Source organism: Schistocerca nitens, chromosome 3, assembly GCF_023898315.1.
Source record: "Schistocerca nitens isolate TAMUIC-IGC-003100 chromosome 3, iqSchNite1.1, whole genome shotgun sequence".
In the NCBI taxonomy this organism is placed as follows: domain Eukaryota; kingdom Metazoa; phylum Arthropoda; class Insecta; order Orthoptera; family Acrididae; genus Schistocerca; species Schistocerca nitens.
This window is the reverse complement of record NC_064616.1, coordinates 84,590,334-84,610,572: the sequence shown is the minus strand read 5'-3', so window position 1 is coordinate 84,610,572 and position 20,239 is coordinate 84,590,334. Positions and strand designations below refer to the sequence as shown.

At 42.4% G+C, this 20,239-nt stretch overlaps 1 protein-coding gene across 2 annotated transcripts in view; it reads right to left on the bottom strand.

The window, feature by feature from the left end:
• The window catches only part of LOC126248051 (homeobox protein aristaless-like), a 132,026-nt gene that overhangs the window by 51,555 nt on the left and 60,232 nt on the right, over positions 1-20,239 (bottom strand). For both annotated transcript variants that reach the window (XM_049948685.1, XM_049948687.1), the window contains exon 2: positions 4,203-4,344. In XM_049948685.1, the coding sequence (XP_049804642.1) occupies positions 4,203-4,344 (142 nt within the window). The remainder of the gene's footprint in view (positions 1-4,202; positions 4,345-20,239) is intronic.

Here is a 20,239-nt window from a genome sequence, read left to right as displayed (position 1 = left end):
GATGAGGAAACTTCAGCTTTACACTGTTCTTGGTTTTGCAGAAATTGTAACAACAAGTTGTGATGTTGCAGCTGAAAGTCCCACTGCTGTTCGTGCTGGTGCTATTGCTGCATTTGTTGCTGCTGCTGGCATTCCCACTGTTTTTCCTGCTGTTGCTGTTGCTGCAGTTGTTGTTTCTGCAGATGCAACTGCTGTTGTCACAACTTTAGGAACTTGGTATTCGTGCCTCATAGGGGTAGTTACACAGTGAGAAAGTACTTGTTGCCACTTTTTTATCCTACTCCTGATAGGTAGAATGCAGTGTATGGTCACTCAAACTGGTGGTAGTACACAGTCTGGTGGAACAGCAGGTGGTGCCAGAGGTCAATGATGGCAGAGTTCACAAAGTAAATGGCTAATCAAAAACAAGTCCAGAATGCAGCAAAGTCATCTTAAGCATATACAACAGTACAGGGAGCAATCCAAATCACAAATATAATACAGACAAGGTAAAATCTCTACTGTTTAATGGTGCATAACTAAAAGCTTTAAAGACCAGCAAGAGGTTCACTAACAAGAGCTGGGCTGCAATATTTACTGGCATTTTCTCAGCAGCAACTGGCTTGATGTGAAATTTTGGAAGTGGTGGCAGAAATTTGCATGTGAGCATGATGCAATAGGAATATGTAGCCTTAGTATCTTTGCTGTATTCTCCTTATCAATATTTGGACTGTGTAGGGAATTTGAATCACTGTTGCATACTAAACACAGCTTGATGAAAGATGTGACATCCAACTCCAAGCTGATCTCATGTTGCCTGTAGCAAGCCTTTTATCTACCAAAGTCATTCAAATGTGTTTGCTACACCTTCCTCATTACCTATTACTTGAATATTACGTGCAAAATGCACAAAACATGCAGTCAGAACCAGAGTACTAAAAATCTCTCCACACACAATCTGTTTCAGGCACTCAAATTCATCTTGTACTGCATGCCACTTATGTTATGTTTTACTGTATCATCTAGTAACAACAATGTCAGAAAAAGATAGATTGCTATTTACTATAAAGATGACATGTTATGTTGCAGACAGGCACGATTAAAATTGTGCCTGTCTGCAAATTAACATGCCATCTTTACGGTAAGTAGCAGTCTATCTTCTCCTTACACAGTTGACATTTCAACCTGAAGTTTCCATTATTTCATCTTGCTACAAATTAGTCCACATAGTGTCACCAAGGCCCAATGTTGTTTTTAATTAATTCTATTAAATTCTTAGCTTATGGATATTAATGAGCAACATCAAAGAAGAGCTGCATGAAAAACTACAAAAAGAGTTTTTTCGCTTGTAAGAAACTACTCATGTAGAACTACTAGCTGATATTGGTATGAGCATATGGTATTTTACATATAGGTGACGGTTTTTAAGCCATAAAAATACATAAAAGGACACAAGTGAACTGTCTCTCTTGTGAATGTCCAGTGCTCAGATTCTGAGCAAGTCCTAAAGCAGGTCTGTTCAGGAAGCTAGCACTCACCATAAAATGGGGTAGTCAGATGTCACTATGTAGTGCAGGGGAGATGCAAACTGTGCTCTGTCTTCAGAGGAATGACAGTGTGATAGGTCTGATGTGCTCTTAGATGCAAGTGTATTTAATTATGCCACATTGTTTATTGTTGGATCAAAAAATAATATACTTGGTGAAGCCAGGTAAAAATTAAGACATCTTCTCTGGTAACACAAGTTGCCATGGAAAAGAAGAGAGTTGAGCAATGCCCTAGTCTGTGGCACCAAAGCATCTGGCACCAATGAAGCATAAAAATGTCATAGGGGAAGCAGTGCCATCGTTGTGATGACCATGCACTATGAAGTAGAGTGTAAGACTGCTCATTTAGGAAGCTGACAAAGCAGAAGAAGTTAACCAGCATCTCTAAAGAGGTAGTTTTTGCAATATTACAGCTCTGGCTAGGTTGTTTCAAGAGCTGACTAAATAAGAAGAGCTGAATGAAGGAAGTCATTGCCTCAATGGCAATGCTCAGCTGCTATGCCCTGGCACCTTTCCTGGGGTGGATGTGCTGCTGTTGGAGGGGTACTGGCAAATAAGCACTCACAAATAAAATCCCTCATATCAGATCCTCATTCTCATATATTCTCAGATGTGCTCAGTCAACTGACACCTAGCTATGAAGATGTCAGTCTGCCATCTACTCACCTAGCAGTCAGCTCGTATGGAACTGTAAGTCCCACCATCGGCACTTGGCTGCTGTTAGCCACAGTGCCACTGTTCGTGCCCAATCCGACGTGACAAACTCAGTTCCTTTCATCCACTGGGCCTCCTGGTAGCTTAGAGAACCAGTCTGGAAGGTGCAACCCCTTTTCCACCATCCCAAGGGTGAGCGGACTCCCTGCTGTCCAGTCCTGATTCTGCAGGCAGACTCCACTGCTGGAGGTTGCCTCTCCTGATATGGGGCCACGGTGTCATCTGGTGCACCTCAGCTCACCCCATGCTGAGATATTTGTCTGCCACCAGGCAGTGCACCAGACATACTGGAGGGAATGACCTGCCACCTCAACAGCTGTGCACCACCTCTGACATCATCCGGCAAACACCAACCGCATGCTGATCGTAATGATCCCTGGCTGTGCATGATATGTTTCTGAGCTATGAGAGTTTGACTATATTGCATCTGACAGGCATCCACTCACTTCCTCACTGCTTGCCCTCAACCTGGGCTGTTTGTTTGCTGTGTTTTAGGGCACAAAAACAACTTGGGTCATATGTGCTCTTGTCAGAACCACAGAACATGAAGACAAAAAAAGAGTTAAAAACAACTACATGTTAAGCCCAATTGATGGAAGGAAAGACAGCTAAAAACATGGACTTGGAGAAAGGTCCATAAAATACTCCATAGAGGCAACAGAGGTCCTGAACTAAAGATTAAATGTCCTTCACCATATTTCTGCAATGGATAAAAAGTAAAATGTGGTCAACAGCCCGTGTGTCGTTCACTGCAAAGGCCGATAACTCAGATGGCAAACATAAATGAGAACATAAGTGGTTAAAAAAATGCATTTTATCAGGAAATGCTGAACCATCAAGAGCTGAGGAAAATGAGTGCAAAGTGGTGGGGAGTCAGCACTTAACAAATGGCGATGGCTAACAAGACAGCTTCCAATACACAACCTAGCTAAAATGATCTCACAGTGAGAGGGCTGAGAGGTTGGCCAAGCCACTGGGAGAGGTTTAATTCACCAGAGCTAGTTCTCGTGATTGGAAGACCAGTGGTGATGATGAAGTGCCAACACCTGCTGACAGAGGGTAACACAGAGATCATCTGAGGGAATGGAAGAACTATGTAAAATACTATGAAGAATGGAAGAACTATGTAAAATGTTTGTGGCAATACTACTGGGGACTGAATTTTCAGAAGTTAATTACTGCCTGTTTGATTCTCTCTCTATGAATTTAACAATTTCCTTTTGATATAGAATATTATTTAACAGTAATCAGCACTCTCACATAATTTTTAATTTTAAAATAAGATATGTCTAACAGCCAGAAAAAATTCCATGTTATCCCCTTCAAAGGGATATAATTCTTGTCTGTTATTTGAGATTCTAATTTATAGCTATTTTAAATATAATCAGACTCTCTATTTTTAAATGATTCTATACTACCTGCAACAGCCAGTGTTTAGTTTATTTTCTGTATCATTGCATAGTTTCAGCCTTTTACTATTTAACATATTATTGACTGATAATCATCAAATGTTTCCATGCTGGTCTCCTGCCAGGTTGTGTATAAATCTTGTATATAGCCTTGATTTATGTACAACATGTGGAAGAGACTGCTATGGCACTATTTGGCATTGCATATTTTGATGATTAAACAGTAGAATAGTACAGAACATAAACCAAAAACTTACAGTTGCAGGTGGAATAGAAGAATTTTTTCAAGTCATAACAATTCTGAATCCTGGTCCAAAGAAAATATAAACAGAGATAGCCAAATTCCCCTTATACATGATATAAATCACATATAGTTAATTATTGTTTGTTACAACTATACTCTAAAGATTGTCATGGCTGCATATCTATATCAATGACTGAGCATAATGGCTCAATGGTTAAGGAACTGTTATTCATATATGAAAGATACTTAGTCTTCAGATTTAATTACCATCTTATAGTAATATCGGCATGTAGCAATAATGGGACTTACCTGTACCGACGCTGCTTCCGTTTTACAGGCCTAATTGGTCCTGTAGTTTCTGTGGGAACTGATGAGAGACCAGCAGATGAACCACTTGCACTGGGAGCCCCTAATGAGCTTGATGATGATCCCAAGAGAGAATCTGTGTAAGCTGAAATACAAGTGCACAAAGAAAAAGTGAGTCAGTAATCTGAATTAGACTACTCCAAAGTGAAAATTTTCTTAAAATTTAGTCATGTATGAATTTTTTTGTTAAATCAGTTTTTGGAACGCCGATATGATATTTTGAAATGGACCTCATTTTTCTTGTCTTTTTCTTGTCTTCAATATGAAGTGTATTTTAAAGAATGTGCCTTATTAATTATTTAACTTCTTACTTTCAGTGCAATAAGATACATCATGTTTCTTGTTTCATACTTCCTAGAGTTGATAATATAGCTCTGAATATCCCTCTAATATTATTTAAACACATATCCATACTGCCAGTGTTTTCTTGGCATTAAAGAAATCATAGCAGCACTCTACAGAATTATTCATATTACTCCTCTGCAATATTCAGAGAAAATTGTATGTCCTCTTGTTTCAGTTGGATTTATACACATTGCTTCAGTACCTTTTTCACAACCTTTATAACTTAACATGGTGTTATACAGGGTGATTTTTTTTTCACCATGTACAAACTCTAGGGATTGACTGATGAGAGGAAAAGAAACGAAAAAGGTCTGATGAACTTATGTCCAGAAATGCATGGTTTCCATGCTAGAGACCATTTATTCAATCATACTTAGTTACAGAGACTGCGGTCTAACAGGCTCTGTACCATGCAGCCACAGTTACAGTATGCATGGTTTCCTCCTAGAAGCTGGTACTGTTCCTCATACATCATGCCCGAGTGCCCTCTCATGCCATAGTAATTGGTAATGTTGTCTCTGATTCTCTTCTCTTCCTGACTCACCTTGTAGTGGATGTGATACAGAATTTCACACAATGGTTCCACATTCAAATCCAGAGATTGCCGACATGGTGTTTATTTAAAGAAAGGTAAATGGCAACAGATGGAGGACAACAAGATTGTATAAGGAGACCTATCCCTGCCAAAAACAATCACAGCATTCAGTGTTTGCAACAGTCTTTCAGCATTTTTCTGAGACATGGTCATTTCAGGAAGCAGGAAATCATGAAGGACATACCTGAAATGTTCAGACACCAGACTTGGAGGAAAATGTGATTAACACTGTGAAAGGTGACCGCCATGTCAGTACCAGGTAGTTGGACCACCAGCACAGGGCAAGCCAGATGACCATGTGGAACATTTTCCATGACAACTGTTACAACCCTTATCACTTACAGCGTGTGCAGGGCTTATTAGTGACAGATTTTCCACATCAGGAGCAGTTTTGTCATTGGTTTCTTCACCAAGGAACCGTGATTCCAGGATTTGTGTCACCCATCCTATCCACAGATGAGGTCACCTTTTTGCAGAGTGGTATCTTCAGATTTCATAACAGTCATCTGTGGGGTAGTATGCAAAGCCCTCACGGTATGATGACAGCGAACCATCAGAATCGGTGCAGCCAGAATGTGTGGGCTGCGATAATTGGCGACTGTATTTTGGGACCAGTCTTCCTTCCACATCCCCTAACAAGCCGGAGCTATTGGCATTTCTTGCAGGTGACTTTGCATCCCCTGCTGGAAGAAGTGCCATTGATGATTCGAAAGGTTATGTGACTGCTATACGATGATGCTCCAGGCCACTTTGCCACTAACATCCGGACCTATCTCAGTCATGTCTCCCCTGATCACTGGATCAGACAATGGGGTCCAGTTGCATGGCCTGCTCATTCGTGGATCTCAACCCATGTGATTTCTGGTTATGGGGCCATCTCAAAAATATCGTGTACGCAGTGCCCATTCCAGATGTAGATACACTGGAGCAGTGTATTCATGCTGCCTTTGACTCTGTTTGGATGCAGCCTGACCAATGTGAATGTGTGACATAACATGCTATGGTGTGTACACGCATGCACTGAGGCACTTGGAAACCATTTTCAACACATACTGAAACTGTGACTGCACGGTACAGCACATATTACACTGCAGTCTCTGTAACAATGTATGATTGAATAAACGGCCTCTAGCATGGAAACCATGCATTTCTAGACATAAGTTCATTAGACCTTTCTTGCTCTGTATCCTCTCATCGATCAGTCCCTAGAGTTTGTACATGGTGGAAAAGTCGCCCTGTATATGCCCCCAAAGCAATTTTGTCAGTCTAGTATTTTTCCAGTCTGACCCATTAGCACCCATCATATGTATCATTTGAAATTCAAAGAATCTTTTGTTAGATACAACATGTAAGATAAACTAAGTCATCTGCTGGTGGAACTTAGATCTCTCAGATACTGATCACCATCATGTTTGTATTACGAATATTACTCATTGATATTAATATAATAGAGGGAAACATTCCACGTGGGAAAAATATATCTAAAAACAAAGATGATGTGACCTACCAAACGAAAGCGCTGGCAGGTCGATATACACACAAACAAACACACAAAATTCAAGCTTTCGCAACAAACTGTTGCCTCATCAGGAAAGAGGGAAGGAGAGGGAAAGACGAAAGGATGTGGGTTTTAAGGGAGAGGGGAAGGAGTCATTCCAATCCCGGGAGCGGAAAGACTTACCTTAGGGGGAAAAAAGGACGGGTATACACTCACACACACACACATATCCATCCACACATATACAGACACAAGCAGACATATTTAAAGACAAAGAGTTTGGGCAGAGATGTCAGTCGAGGCGGAAGTAAAGAGGCAAAGATGTTGTTGAATGACAAGTGAGGTATGAGTGGCGGCAACTTGAAATTAGCGCAGATTGAGGCCTGGTGGGTAACGGGAAGGGGGATATATTGAAGAGCAAATTCCCATCTCCGGAGTTCGGATAGGTTGGTGTTGGTGGGAAGTATCCAGATAACCCGGACGGTGTAACACTGTGCCAAGATGTGCTGGCCGTGCACCAAGGCATGTTTAGCCACAGGGTGATCCTCATTACCAACAAACCCTGTCTGCCTGTGTCCATTCATGCGAATGGACAGTTTGTTGCTGGTCATTCCCACATAGAATGCATCACAGTGCAGGCAGGTCAGTTGGTAAATCACGTGGGTGCTTTCACACGTGGCTCTGCCTTTGATCGTGTACATCTTCCGGGTTACAGGAGTGGAGTAGGTGGTGGTGGGAGGGTGCATGGGACAGGTTTTACACCGGGGGCGGTTACAAGGATAGGAGCCAGAGGGTAGGGAAGGTGGTTTCGGGATTTCATAGGGATGAACTAACAGGTTACGAAGGTTAGGTGGACAGCGGAAAGACACTCTTGGTGGAGTGGGGAGGATTTCATGAAGGATGGATCTCATTTCAGGGCAGGATTTGAGGAAGTCGTATCCCTGCTGGACAGCCACATTCAGAGTCTGGTCCAGTCCCGGAAAGTATCCTGTCACAAGTGGGGCACTTTTGTGGTTCTTCTGTGGGAGGTTCTGGGTTTGAGGGGATGAGGAAGTGGCTCTGGTTATTTGCTTCTGTACCAGGCCGGGAGGGTAGTTACGGGATGCGAAAGCTGTTGTCAGGTTGTTGGTGTAATGGTTCAGGGATTCTGGACTGGAGCAGATTCGTTTGCCACGAAGACCTAGGCTGTAGGGAAGGGACCGTTTGATGTGGAATGGGCGGCAGCTGTCATAATGCAGGTACTGTTGCTTGTTGGTGGGTTTGATGTGGACGGACGTGTGAAGCTGGCCATTGGACAGATGGAGGTCAACGTCAAGGAAAGTGGCGTGGGATTTGGAGTAGGACCAGGTGAATCTGATGGAACCAAAGGAGCAGTACACATTTTCGTTAATCACTGCTGATTCCACATAACGTCCCGATGCAGTAATCCCTTCCCTATTCTTTCTCCCTTCCTCCACCCTGAATTTGCATATAAGATTATTTTGAATAACTGGGCTTGAAAGGAATGAAAGGAAACACGATGGGAAAGAGATATGAAGGAAATGATGACTTCCAGCTGCACAGGGCATTACAGTAATGCAACAGTAAGAGTTGAAAATTTGTGTCAGACTAGTACTTGAACCCAGATGCTCCACTTCTCTAGAATGGTTGCCTTAACTGCCTTGGCCATCTGGACATTCATTCTGATAGACCCAAATTCCCAACTTCCCACTTGCTGCACCGTTACTGCCACTGCCCATTAACCCCCTACTTGCAGATTTCTAATTCCTGTAGGTGTTCGGACATTGGTTGTACATCTGAACTGAAACTTTTTCATCAAACTGCCATTGCGCCCATAAAATTATAGATATGACTGTCATCTGTTCTGTCAGACATCTGACAGAGTAGATACCACTCATATCTAAAAGATTATTTTGTTGAATGTTCAGCCATAATGCACCAGAGATATTTTAAGCTCTGGAAATGACAGCTCAAGCAGCAGCATGAGCTTGTACACAGACTGTTGGATCTGGTATGTCTCCAGTCATTTCTGGCAATCTCAGCTTTCCACCTGTTTAATGAAGCTCAAGAGGATGGGGAAGAGTACCAAAAGCATTTAGCATTTCGTTTCTGGACAAGTGACATTAAGTGCCCTGAATGACAGTGAGTCTTTCTATTATCTGCAAACACAGAGTGCTATCATCATGCCCCTTTATCTGACCCCTTACAATTCACTCATTTTTAAGTGAATATTTTGGCAATAAAAATGCACATAGTGGCTGCTCATTTATAATTCCTTCAACATTGTAAAGCAACATCAGACATATATGTATAATGGATTGTAGACCTACAAAATACAACTTTATGTGTTGTTGTCGACAATCACACACAGAATCATTAATTTCATGTTGTTTCATTGTCACTGTAGGCTTGCACCGTGGGAAGGAAGGAGAGGATGTTGTTTGGTGGCAGTATTCCCTTTCTATAACACAACTGCACACATGTATTAACAAGGTTATTTATTAACATAAACAAAGAGCTACTTAACTTAAGATAGTCCAGGTGTTGTGGTACAAGCTCTTCCTCAATAGTCCACATTAGCCTCATTGCTGGTGAAGTACAAGTCCACTATGTACACTAGTCACTATCTGCTGTCTGCCTCTAAACTAGAGGCTGAGCTAACTACAACTGTGATTCCTACTGGGCTGCAATGGATGACTCAACTCGTTGACTCACTGGATGACTGACTGACCACTGGGACCTCTCGTCCACGGTGGCGACCTAAATACTGGTGATCGAGAGGGCGTTGGCAGCGCATTTCTTGCAAACTTTTTCTTGGACTCTCTTATGGTAAGGGCTCACTCGCTCCAGTGCCTACTATCAATCTTCTTGCAGCCTCTTTGCTGGCCTGTGTGCTGGTGACAGCTTACACCAGCACAATTAATACATAATGTTCGTGATTAGATTAGCACCAGACAGTGTGTATTCTCAAGTATTATGGCAGTTAGATTCTTCTCTAACTGAAGTTTTGTGTATTTTTGGGGCATTCAAGATTTCTCAAGCAGGTCAGGTGACCATTTCCATATCAGACCTCTCATCTTACTCAGGAAATGTTGCATGACATATACTGTTTGGTGGCAAAATTGCAAAAATATCATGTAATCCAGTCAATTGTATAGGTGCAAATAAATTTCATTTTTCAAGGGTAGAGCCACTCTGCTTTACACTGTCAACAATAATTTATAGTATTCCCATTTTATTTCTTGTTGATACTGCAGCATCAATCTCAATTATTAATCAGATAGCTCTACACTTAAAATCAGTTGCAGGCTGTGGACTTATACTCATCATGAAATTCCAATACTAGGCCATGTAGATCTTAAATTAATGTATAAGCAAGTGACCATAACATTTTATTTCTTTTTAGTAGCAAAACCCTCAATGGAAAACATTTTTGGTCTGGATGGATACACAGCCTTTGTATTTTTCTATTCAACATTTGGCCCAAGCAATCCAGAACACTATTTCATATGCAGAAGAGGATTTTTTGTATATCCAATATGCTCCCTTGCTTTCTGCAGGCCAGGAAATGGTTTCTAAAATTTTTTGTTCACATATCAATAAAAGAGTAAGCAGTATCAAAATTTTTCAACACCCACTTGATACGTTTAGTCTTGTTGGGTGAGGTTAAAATGGAATGCTCAGAGCCATTAAAATTGCATTCCTCAATTCGTTATAGCAAATGATCATCACTTTGAATCATTGTTCACAAACCATATGGTGTGTTACACTATATGGTAAATGCTCAGTTGATTGTGGACTCGTACCCCTTCCACAACCTGATGAATTATTTTTAAAATTAGCAGGGGTCAGTATTTCACCAAGATCAATCTACTGGAAGCTGGTTTTCAATTTCCTTTGAATGAGTTACCAAATCCATTGTGGAATTAAATACTCCTTTTGATTCTATCAATATAATGTGTTATCTTTTGGCATTGATAGCACACCAGCAATCTTTCAGAAATTTCTAGAACAAACAGTCCACAAGGCATCAATTACTTGGAATATATATTATACATAGTAATAATCACATCATATGGAGCAGACTACTTATCAATATGGAAAAGTTATCACATGGTGTTCCTCAAGGCTCAATTCTTGGGCCAACTTTATTCCTGTTTCATATAAATGACTTTCCTCTCAATATAAATACCCATCTAACCTCGTTTGCAGATGATACATCTGTCCTAATTGAAAATGAAGATGCTGTCAACATACCACAGAGTGCCATGAATATGTTAAGTAAACTGAAAACATGGTTCAGCCTTTATGGGTTAATACTAAACATTTCAAAAAACCATGTGATGAGTTTTAAAACTAAACAGTCAAAAACTGAAGAAACCTGTATATATATATATATATATATATATATATATATATATATATATATATATATATATATATATATATATATATATATATATATATATAAAAGGAAGAACTTGACTCATTCAAATTCTTTGGAATAAACTTAGATATAAATCTGAACTGGAATACACATATAGAGTATCTAGCAAATAAATTAAACAGTGTTGCATTTGGAATGGAAATTTTAGCCAGTGCTATTCATGTGGACAACAGGAAAGAAGCATACTATAGCTATTTTGATTCTGTTATTAGATATTTTTAGGGAAACTCATGAAATGTTACACAAATCTTAAAGCTGCAAAAACAAATCATTTACATGTGCACCACACAGCCAAGGTCATCATGTAACTATTATTTAAAGAACTAAAAATATTAATTGTCCTCTTTTTATATATCTTTGAGGTGATTCTCTTCCTACGTAGTGAAGCTGAGCTGTTAAAATTTCATTTTGAACTCTCTTACAACACAAGACATAGAGAAAACTTACATTCACCTCAAATTGCTTAAAATTGTATGCTCAGACTCCTCAACATATAGCCATGAAAATTCACAACAAAATAAATGGGTGTGACATAATGAATAAGAAGCTAAATATTTTAAAAAGCAAGTTAAGTGATTTTCTAATTGAAAGATGTTATTACTCAGTGGAAGATTTCATGAAGGACGAAGTGATACTTTGAGCTGGATCCTTAAAATGAAATAAAACTTTATGATAGTTATAGTGGATGCAAATTTTGTAAGAGCATGAGAAAGAATCTTGTATAAATTCTTTAATAAGTAATACTGTATGTTTGACAAATTTTAAATAAGTAAATTCTTCAACAAGTAATATTGTAAGTCTGACAAAATTTTAAAATAAGTAAATTATAGCCCTGACATGTCTCATGTACATCATACTTATGTTCTGAAATTCTGTATGTTATGAGATGTACAAAACTCATCTGACATTTCAGGAAAAATTTAGGCAGAGCACGTATCAAATCTCCATGAGTATTTTCAGTCGTTTTGTATTTTGTCAAAGTACTCTTTCTTTCAGCCTTCTATTAAATATATAAGAGTTATCCTTAGCTGGGATGGCCTTAGACCAGCAGCACTCCAAACTGCTCCTTGCTTGCCCTTGTATCAGCCTTATTTATTTCTAGTGGTGGGCATGGACATTTCACACTATGATAATGGAGCCATTCTATTGCACAAGTACCTAAATGTATCAAAATGACCTCTTACATTCACCTCTAAGATGTTCACCATGCCAGAAGAAAATTATTCCCAGATAGAGAAGGACGGATTGGCAATTAACTTTGGTATCCATAATATCATTTTCCTACCTGGCAACCTATTTAATCTGGTCACAGATCATAAGCCATTATTATCGATATTTGGCCTCAAACCAAAGTTTCCTATATGGTCACTCAGAGTTTGCAACTTGGGGCTCTTTTGTTATTGGATTGCCAATATTCCATTCATTATCATACACCAGCCAAGCATGCAAAAGCATGTTCACTGTCATGGTTCCGTTTGGGGTCCACATGATGACATTGATAAATAAGAGACTGTTTGCTTTCACACTGATTCACAATTGGAACAGTCAGTGGAAGAATTTCCCATTACTTCCATAGATGTTTCAGCAGCCACATGTAAGGATCCATTCCCTGAGAAAGGTTTCCCAATTTGAATAAACTGGCTGACCAAAAGCCCTTCCCTCAGTAGCCTCCCAGAATTTCTTTGTTGCTTCTCATGATGCCATTCACTACATCTTTTCAAAGGTCCCATGTTATTGAATCTTGGAGATCATCAGTGTTGAGTGGTGATTCCATAGGTTCTGCATTTCTGTATATTGCAACTCCTGCATCACTTCACCTGGGCATTTCCAGAATGAATAATCTGGCCCGAAATGGGTATTGGACACAGGTTGATGAGGATATTGAACATGGCTCACCAATGCCAAACTTGCCAGATGCAGCAACCTGCACTGCCCTAAGCCTACTAGCCATGACTTATGCCTATCCATTAATGCAATTGGGTGCATGTGAACCTTGTGTCCACACATTTTCTCATTTCCCATATGAGTTTAAAATGCAACAGGCTGTAGTGGAGAATATTAATAAGTCTCTGGCCATTGTTGTTTCTATTGAAGGACCCCAACAAACTCTGGCCACCGATACTGGATTTCTGTTTGCTTCTGCTAATTTTCAATGGTTTTGCACCCAGAATGGCGTCAAGTACACTAGTGTTCAGAGGGGGGAAAACAGGAGATCTTGAATGACTACAGATAGAATGGTCATATTCAATGGACATGTACACTAGTATGTTCTGCAGAAATGATTAGCATTTCAGTTACCTCAGTTCAGAGTATGTCCTGTTGCAAAGTAGGAACAGGGTCCGCCATGAGTCCTGACAACTTATTCCACGTGTTATGTCATCGACGCATATAAGGTGTGAATGGCATCCTGTGGTATAGCCCTTCATGCTGCATTCCCCTGGCTGTGGTGGCTGGCACTGGGCCACAGTGCTGCACCCGCCGTGTCACCATATCCCACACATTTTTGATTGGTGACAAGTCTGATGATCAGGTGAGCAAGAGCAAAATGCTAACATTCTGTGACACCAAGAAGGCATGTGTTCATGCAGCAGCATGTGGTCATGCATTGTCTTGCTGAAATATGGCATCTGGGATATTGTGCAGAAAGGGTATGGCTACGGGTCACAGGATATCATTCACATAGGTCAAACTTGTCACAGTGCACTGCACTGGACATGCACCAACTGTGATTTGTGGTTGTACCCACATTGCCATCTAGTATGTTTCTGCACATCCATCAAAGTTAGGCAGAGACGTCGATGACACACATGTAACCCATGCCATAATACATGGTGCCTGTCATACCTGATAGTGTACGATGTGTTAAACTGTTCCACTGTTGTGCCACAGCCAAGGAGGATACAGATCTGTCCCACAGTGCCATTTGGATGTGTTGATCTTCTCAGGGGATGGTCTGGGTGGTGCAACCTAACCCATGTCATTATGTTCTATGGCCTTCTGTGAACCATTCTGCACACACCCATTGCACTGCCAAAACATTTCGTCCCAATGAGCAGCAATTTCCTGGATGGATGCTTCACATTCTGCCATGCCCATAACGCGGTCTCTTTCAAACTCACTGATTTACGGTATGGTTTGTGCATATGTCTGTTGGTTGGTTGGTTGGTTGGTTCGGGGAAGGAGACCAGACAGCGTGGTCATCGGTCTCATCGGATTAGGAAAGGATTGGGAAGGAAGGCGGCCGTGCCCTTTCAGAGGAACCATCCCAGCATTTGCCTGGAGTGATTTAGGGAAATCACGGAAAACCTAAATCAGGATGGCCGGACGCGGGATTGAACCGTCGTCCTCCCGAATGCGAGTCCAGTGTCTAACCACTGTGCCACCCCGCTCGGTGCATATGTCTGTGAGGCATGCTGCACATCTGCTCAAGTGACACTGATCCATTACCTTTGGTTTATAGTGACATTCAAGGTGTTCTGTTTTTTCTAAACATGGGTGTATATCACTTCCCTTCCTTTCACCCTGCCTGTAATGGCATGGCTGAACATTTTATGTGAATGTTTAAAATTCAAATGGGAAAACTATTAACATGCAACTATTAACATGCAGCACCGCTTTAATTTTTTACTCTTACCAGGTGATTCCAATCCATAATTGAAGTCTGGCAAAACCCTTGCATGATTCATTGTTAGATCTATTGCAGTCTCCATTGGTATAAGAAAAAGCAGTCACACATCAGGTTGGGCATTCTCACCTGCGTGCACATATTTTGGCACATGCCCAGCTGGATACATCCCTCCACGACTTCCCAGCAAGGCCACCAGCTGATCTTAGTGGCCACACCTCGAGACACCAGTCCACGGCACCAGAACCAGCTCCATTTGTACCATCCAGGGCAAGCTTAGCCTCTGGATCTGACATAGTGGTGGGGACAGCCAATTTTGATCACCCCCAGGACCAACAAAAGCAGGTGTGTTATCTAGTTCAACGACATCATCCAGCAGGTGGACACCAGGCATTCCCAGTTCTCCAACCACCATCCATTGACCTTATGGGTCTGGACCTGAACAGCACCTAAGAGGCCCGCCAGTCTGTACTGGGTCTGGTGTCAGACCCACAGTCTTCTCCAGAACCAACATAAAGCTGTGAATCAGAGCCATGGTCACCTCCAGCCTCTTCAGCACTGGACCTGGAAGTGGCTTCTTCTCTTCCACTGACAACATATGAAGCCACACCCCAGCCTTTGCACCAGGCCATGCTGTGCCCACCTCATCCTACCTTGCACTGGCCAGGATAGTTCCAGCTTTATGGACTGATTCAAATTGGGAGGAATCTTGTAGTACTTCTTGATACAGTTATGCACATGCTCAGAAAGATCACTAGGCACATGGCAAAACACCCATTGCAGATTTCAGGTCTGCTGCAGACCACAATGTTCTCATTTCTCAACCAGCCAATGTTTACAGCAAGCTCTCCAGTTTATCCATGGGTTGTGATTTGGACTTTGCAGCTACCTTCTGACATTAGGCTAGTACACAAATTTACCTTTCTGCCTAATGTGGGACTATCTTTGTTCACCGTTCAACCAACCACTGTGTTTTCAGTGAACGAACTGTTGGTATACAGGTACAGTTAGAGTGTGTGTGTCCCAGCTGTACCTACAAATGGTGCTCTCCAGCATGTATGTGTGAGATATTCAACAAACATTCAGAGTACTGTGTTGACCACAAGGTATTCACATCCAGAATTCTTTCGATTTTTATACATCCAGAAGAATCAGAAACTATTTCTTTCTATGATTTAAGTGTAAATAAGTTTTACTTAATAAAACCAGTGTTTATGAAGAAATAGACTTACAACAGTTTGACTCTGTACTAGATTCCTGTTAATGTATATGATGGTAGTCTAAGAGCCAATGATGTGGGGTGATTTCTTAGATGGTTCATATTATCACAAGGGAGATAGGCTACAGAAGGTCTGTGGCATGACCATATCACTCACCAGGCATAAATACAACACACGTTTTGTTGTGAGGACACCACTCTAGTTAAGAGAGTGAATAACCTGTAAGATCTGGTAACTTAAGCATTTGTTAGTGTTAGTAATGTATTTACCACAGTAGTAAGAGTAATGCCATGAACATAACACCACTGTGAATCTCTTATTGGAGTGTATAGAATGTATTTAGAATAATAATTTGGAATAATGAACATTATGTATGAATGAAGAGTGTTGTGACTCGCCGATCATTCAAAGCGCCACTGCGCAATTACGCGCGTCCTCTACATGCGGCGCTGTCTGCCAGCCATGCAGCAGCTGCCAGCCGAGCAGCGGCCGCTAGACTGGGACTCAGTGCTCATTCGAATGCTAACATGTATGTACACATATCTTGCTTGTCAACTTACTCTGAGACTTATATGTGTTGTGTCGTTCTGAAATATATGTGTTAAACTTGATGTTACAACAATTGGCGTCAAGGTAGTGGATTTTTCCTTTTCACCGTTGACCCACAGGTTTCCATGGCTACTGTCGAGCAACTATTGCAAAATCTCCTTGAACAGCAAACACTTCTAACAGCAGCGATTCGTGATTTCATCGCGGCGTCAAATGCGGGGCATTTCTCAACGTTGGCTGTACCTCCTTTTCCTCCTTACGACAAGATGGCGGAAGACTGGTCTGATTATGAAAAACGTCTTCAACAGCACTTCTTGGCATTTCATGGATGAACAACCATGTAAGTCTCTGTCCTTTCCTGGATTTCACCTCAAATGTATCGGTTGTTGTCGCAATTGGCTCCTTTGAAGGATCCTGCATCTTTGTCCTTTGCTGAAATGTGCACACTTCTGTCTGTCTATTTTCAAAAGCAAACACATGTGGTAGCCTCTCGTGTTGCCTTTTATCGTTGTCAAAAACAACCAAATCAATCCTATCATGCTTGGGCTGCTGAACTTCACAGCCTCAGTCGAAAGTGTCAATTTGTTACTGACGTTCACAAAGAATCCTATGCCGATTCCATGGTACGGGATGCTATTATCCGGTTGGCGCCCGACAAAGAAGTTCGGCAACATGCCCTTCAGTTGGCAAATCCGACTCTAGATGAAGTTCTCTCCATTGCGCAGTCTTTTGAAATTTCTCGCGCTGCTGGGGCACAAATAGAGGCATGGGGTGATGTCGGGGAAATACAACCTCTGTGCGCTGTTGACGCGTGCGGCGCGTCCCCGCCAGCCTACGTGACCGCAAAACCCCCGGCAACTTCCTTCAAGTCCGCGGTGTTTTACGCGAGGATTGTCCCCAACGTTGGGCTGTGTGTCACAATTGCAAAAAGGAAGGTCATGTGTCTTCCGTTTGCAAATCCGACCACATACATGATGTTCATGAACATGACGCTGATTCTGATTCTGTGTTGTCTGTCAATCGCACTTCTTCCCTTTCAGGGAAGTTACTCCTCACTGTCCAAATCCTTGGTCGAGATGTTCGCATGCAGGTGGATACCAGTTCTGCTGCCACTATAATTAATTCTCAGATGTATCTTCAGTTGGGTTCTCCACTTCTGCCAACTGTCACTCGGCAATTACGGACGTACAATGAACAAAAGATTTCTCTCTTGGGACAGTTTCATGCTGAGGTATCTTACAAATCCATCGTTCGCACTGTTCCCATATTTGTGGTCGACCAGAGCAACGCAGAAAATCTTTTTGGTTTCGATGCCTTTCGCGTTTTTTGGTTCTCCATAGATGACTCTGTCAATATTGTCTCTGATGCTATTCCACATGCTCAATTGGATTCCTTGTCGATGACGTTTTCGTCCCTTTTTTCTCCTGGGTTAGGCCGTGCAAACGACTTTGAAGCTCCTATCACACTCAAACCCACTGCTCGGCCTATGTTTTTTTGGGCTCGGCCCATTCCTGTGGCCCTTCATAATCAGGTAAAACAGGAGTTGGATCGTCTCACTACTTCAGGGGTCTTGCTTCCTGTCACTTCCAGTGAGTGGTCGTCTCCTGTCATTGTCGTTGCTAAGCCAAATGGTGATATTCGTCTCTGTGGCGATTTCAAATCCACTGTAAATGCTCAATGCCTCATCGACACTTACCCTATGCCTCGTCCTGAAGAACTGTTCACTAAACTTGCTGGAGGTCAGTATTTTTCTAAAATTGACCTGTCAGAAGCTTATCATCAACTTCCTCTCGACACTGCTTCCCGGCAGTTTCTGGTCCTTAACACGCCTTTTGGCCTCTATCAATACCAACACTTGCCATTCGGGGTTGCTAGCGCCCCTGCTCTCTTTCAGCGATTTTTGGAACAATTATTGCTCCCTGTCCCTGGGTGTATCAATTACATGGACAACATTGTTGTCACTTGCTCGACCACTGAAGAACATCTTCAAAATCTCCGCACACTTTTTCATGTCTTACAGACTGCCGGTCTTAAGTGTAATCTTCAGAAATCACAATTTTTTCAGGCATCTATCACGTACTTGGGGTTTCAACTCTCTCGGGTTGGTACCTGTCCACTTCAACAAACTGTCGCTGCGATCGATGCCCTTCGTCGCCCTACATCTGTTAAGGAACTGCAGGCCTTCTTGGGGAAAATAGCATACTATCACAAGTTTTTACCGTCTGCGGCTTCGGTGGCTCAGCCATTTCATTGCCTGTTGCATAAAAACGTGCCTTTTCACTAATCCGCGTCATGCAATGCGGCTTTCCAGAAATTGAAGACTATGCTGAAACAGGCCCCGTGCCTGGCTACTTACTGACGTGGCCAACATCTTGTTCTTGCCACAGACGCCTCTCAATACGGGGTCGGTGCTGTCCTTGCGCACCGTTTTTCTGACGGTTTGGAACAACCCATTGCTTATGCCTCCAAAACACTCACGGATGCTCAACAAAAGTATTCTCAAATTGAAAAAGAAGCTTTGGCCATTATTTATGCTCTTCATAAGTTTGGTGTTTTTCTCTATGGCTCAAAATTTCATCTTGTTACGGATCACAAACCACTTGTTTCCTTGTTTCATCCATCAACGTCACTTCCCGACGAGGCTGCACACCGCCTACAGCGTTGGGCTCTTTATTTGTCTCGTTTCAATTATGAGATTCATTTCCGGCCAATGGCTCAACATGCAAATGCTGATGCTCTGTCTCGCCTTCCCGTGGGTCCTGATCAAGCATTCAATAGGGATGAGCTTTTGTGTTTCCACCTGGATGTTGCTGAGCAGTGGGTTGTGGACGGGTTCCCCATCACAGGGGACAGGCTGGTGGCTGCTACGGGTTGTGACCCTACCCTCTCCCGGGTTTTACGCTGTATTCAGAAGGGTTGGCGAGATCGCCCATCCGCTAAGACTTCTGATCCGTTGCGGAACTACTACGCTTTGCGCTACCGCCTCACGGCTAGGTATGGTGTTATCCTCCTTTCCACTGACAATGCTTCGCCGCATGTTGTGGTACCTTCGTCTTTGCGTGTTTTGGTCTTGCGCCTCCTTCACCAAGGGCGCTGGGGTGCGTCTCACACAAAATCTCTGGCGTGCCGTCATGTGTACTGGCCTGGCATCAACTCTGACATCGCACACATGGTCGCTGCCTGCGGCCCTTGTGCGTCACAGGCCGCTGCCCCAAAGTCATCTTTGTCACCATGGCCTTCGCCTGAGATGCCCTGGGAGCGCATTCATGCTGACTTTGCGGAACCCTTTTTAGGTACTTATTCACTCCTCGTAATTGACGCCTACTCTAACTTTCCTTTCATTGTCCGTTGCACGTCGCCTACCACCGTGGCAACCACCAGTGCTCTCGCCCGCATTTTTTCTTTGGAAGGCCTCCCCTCTACTCTTGTTACTGATAATGGTCTGCAATTTTCCTCTTCCGAATTTGCAGATTTTTGTGCTCGACACGGCGTTATGCATGTCACGGTCCCGTCGTTCCATCCACAATCCAACAGTGAGGCTGAACGACTGGTCCGCACATTTAAGGCTCAGATGCGGAAACTTCTGACTTCTTCTGGTGCTGATGATGCGCTTCTCCAGTTTCTGGCGTCTTACCGTTTCACCCCCGTGGGCGTCCACAGCCCGGCTGAGCTCTTACATGGCCGACAGCTCCGCATGCTAC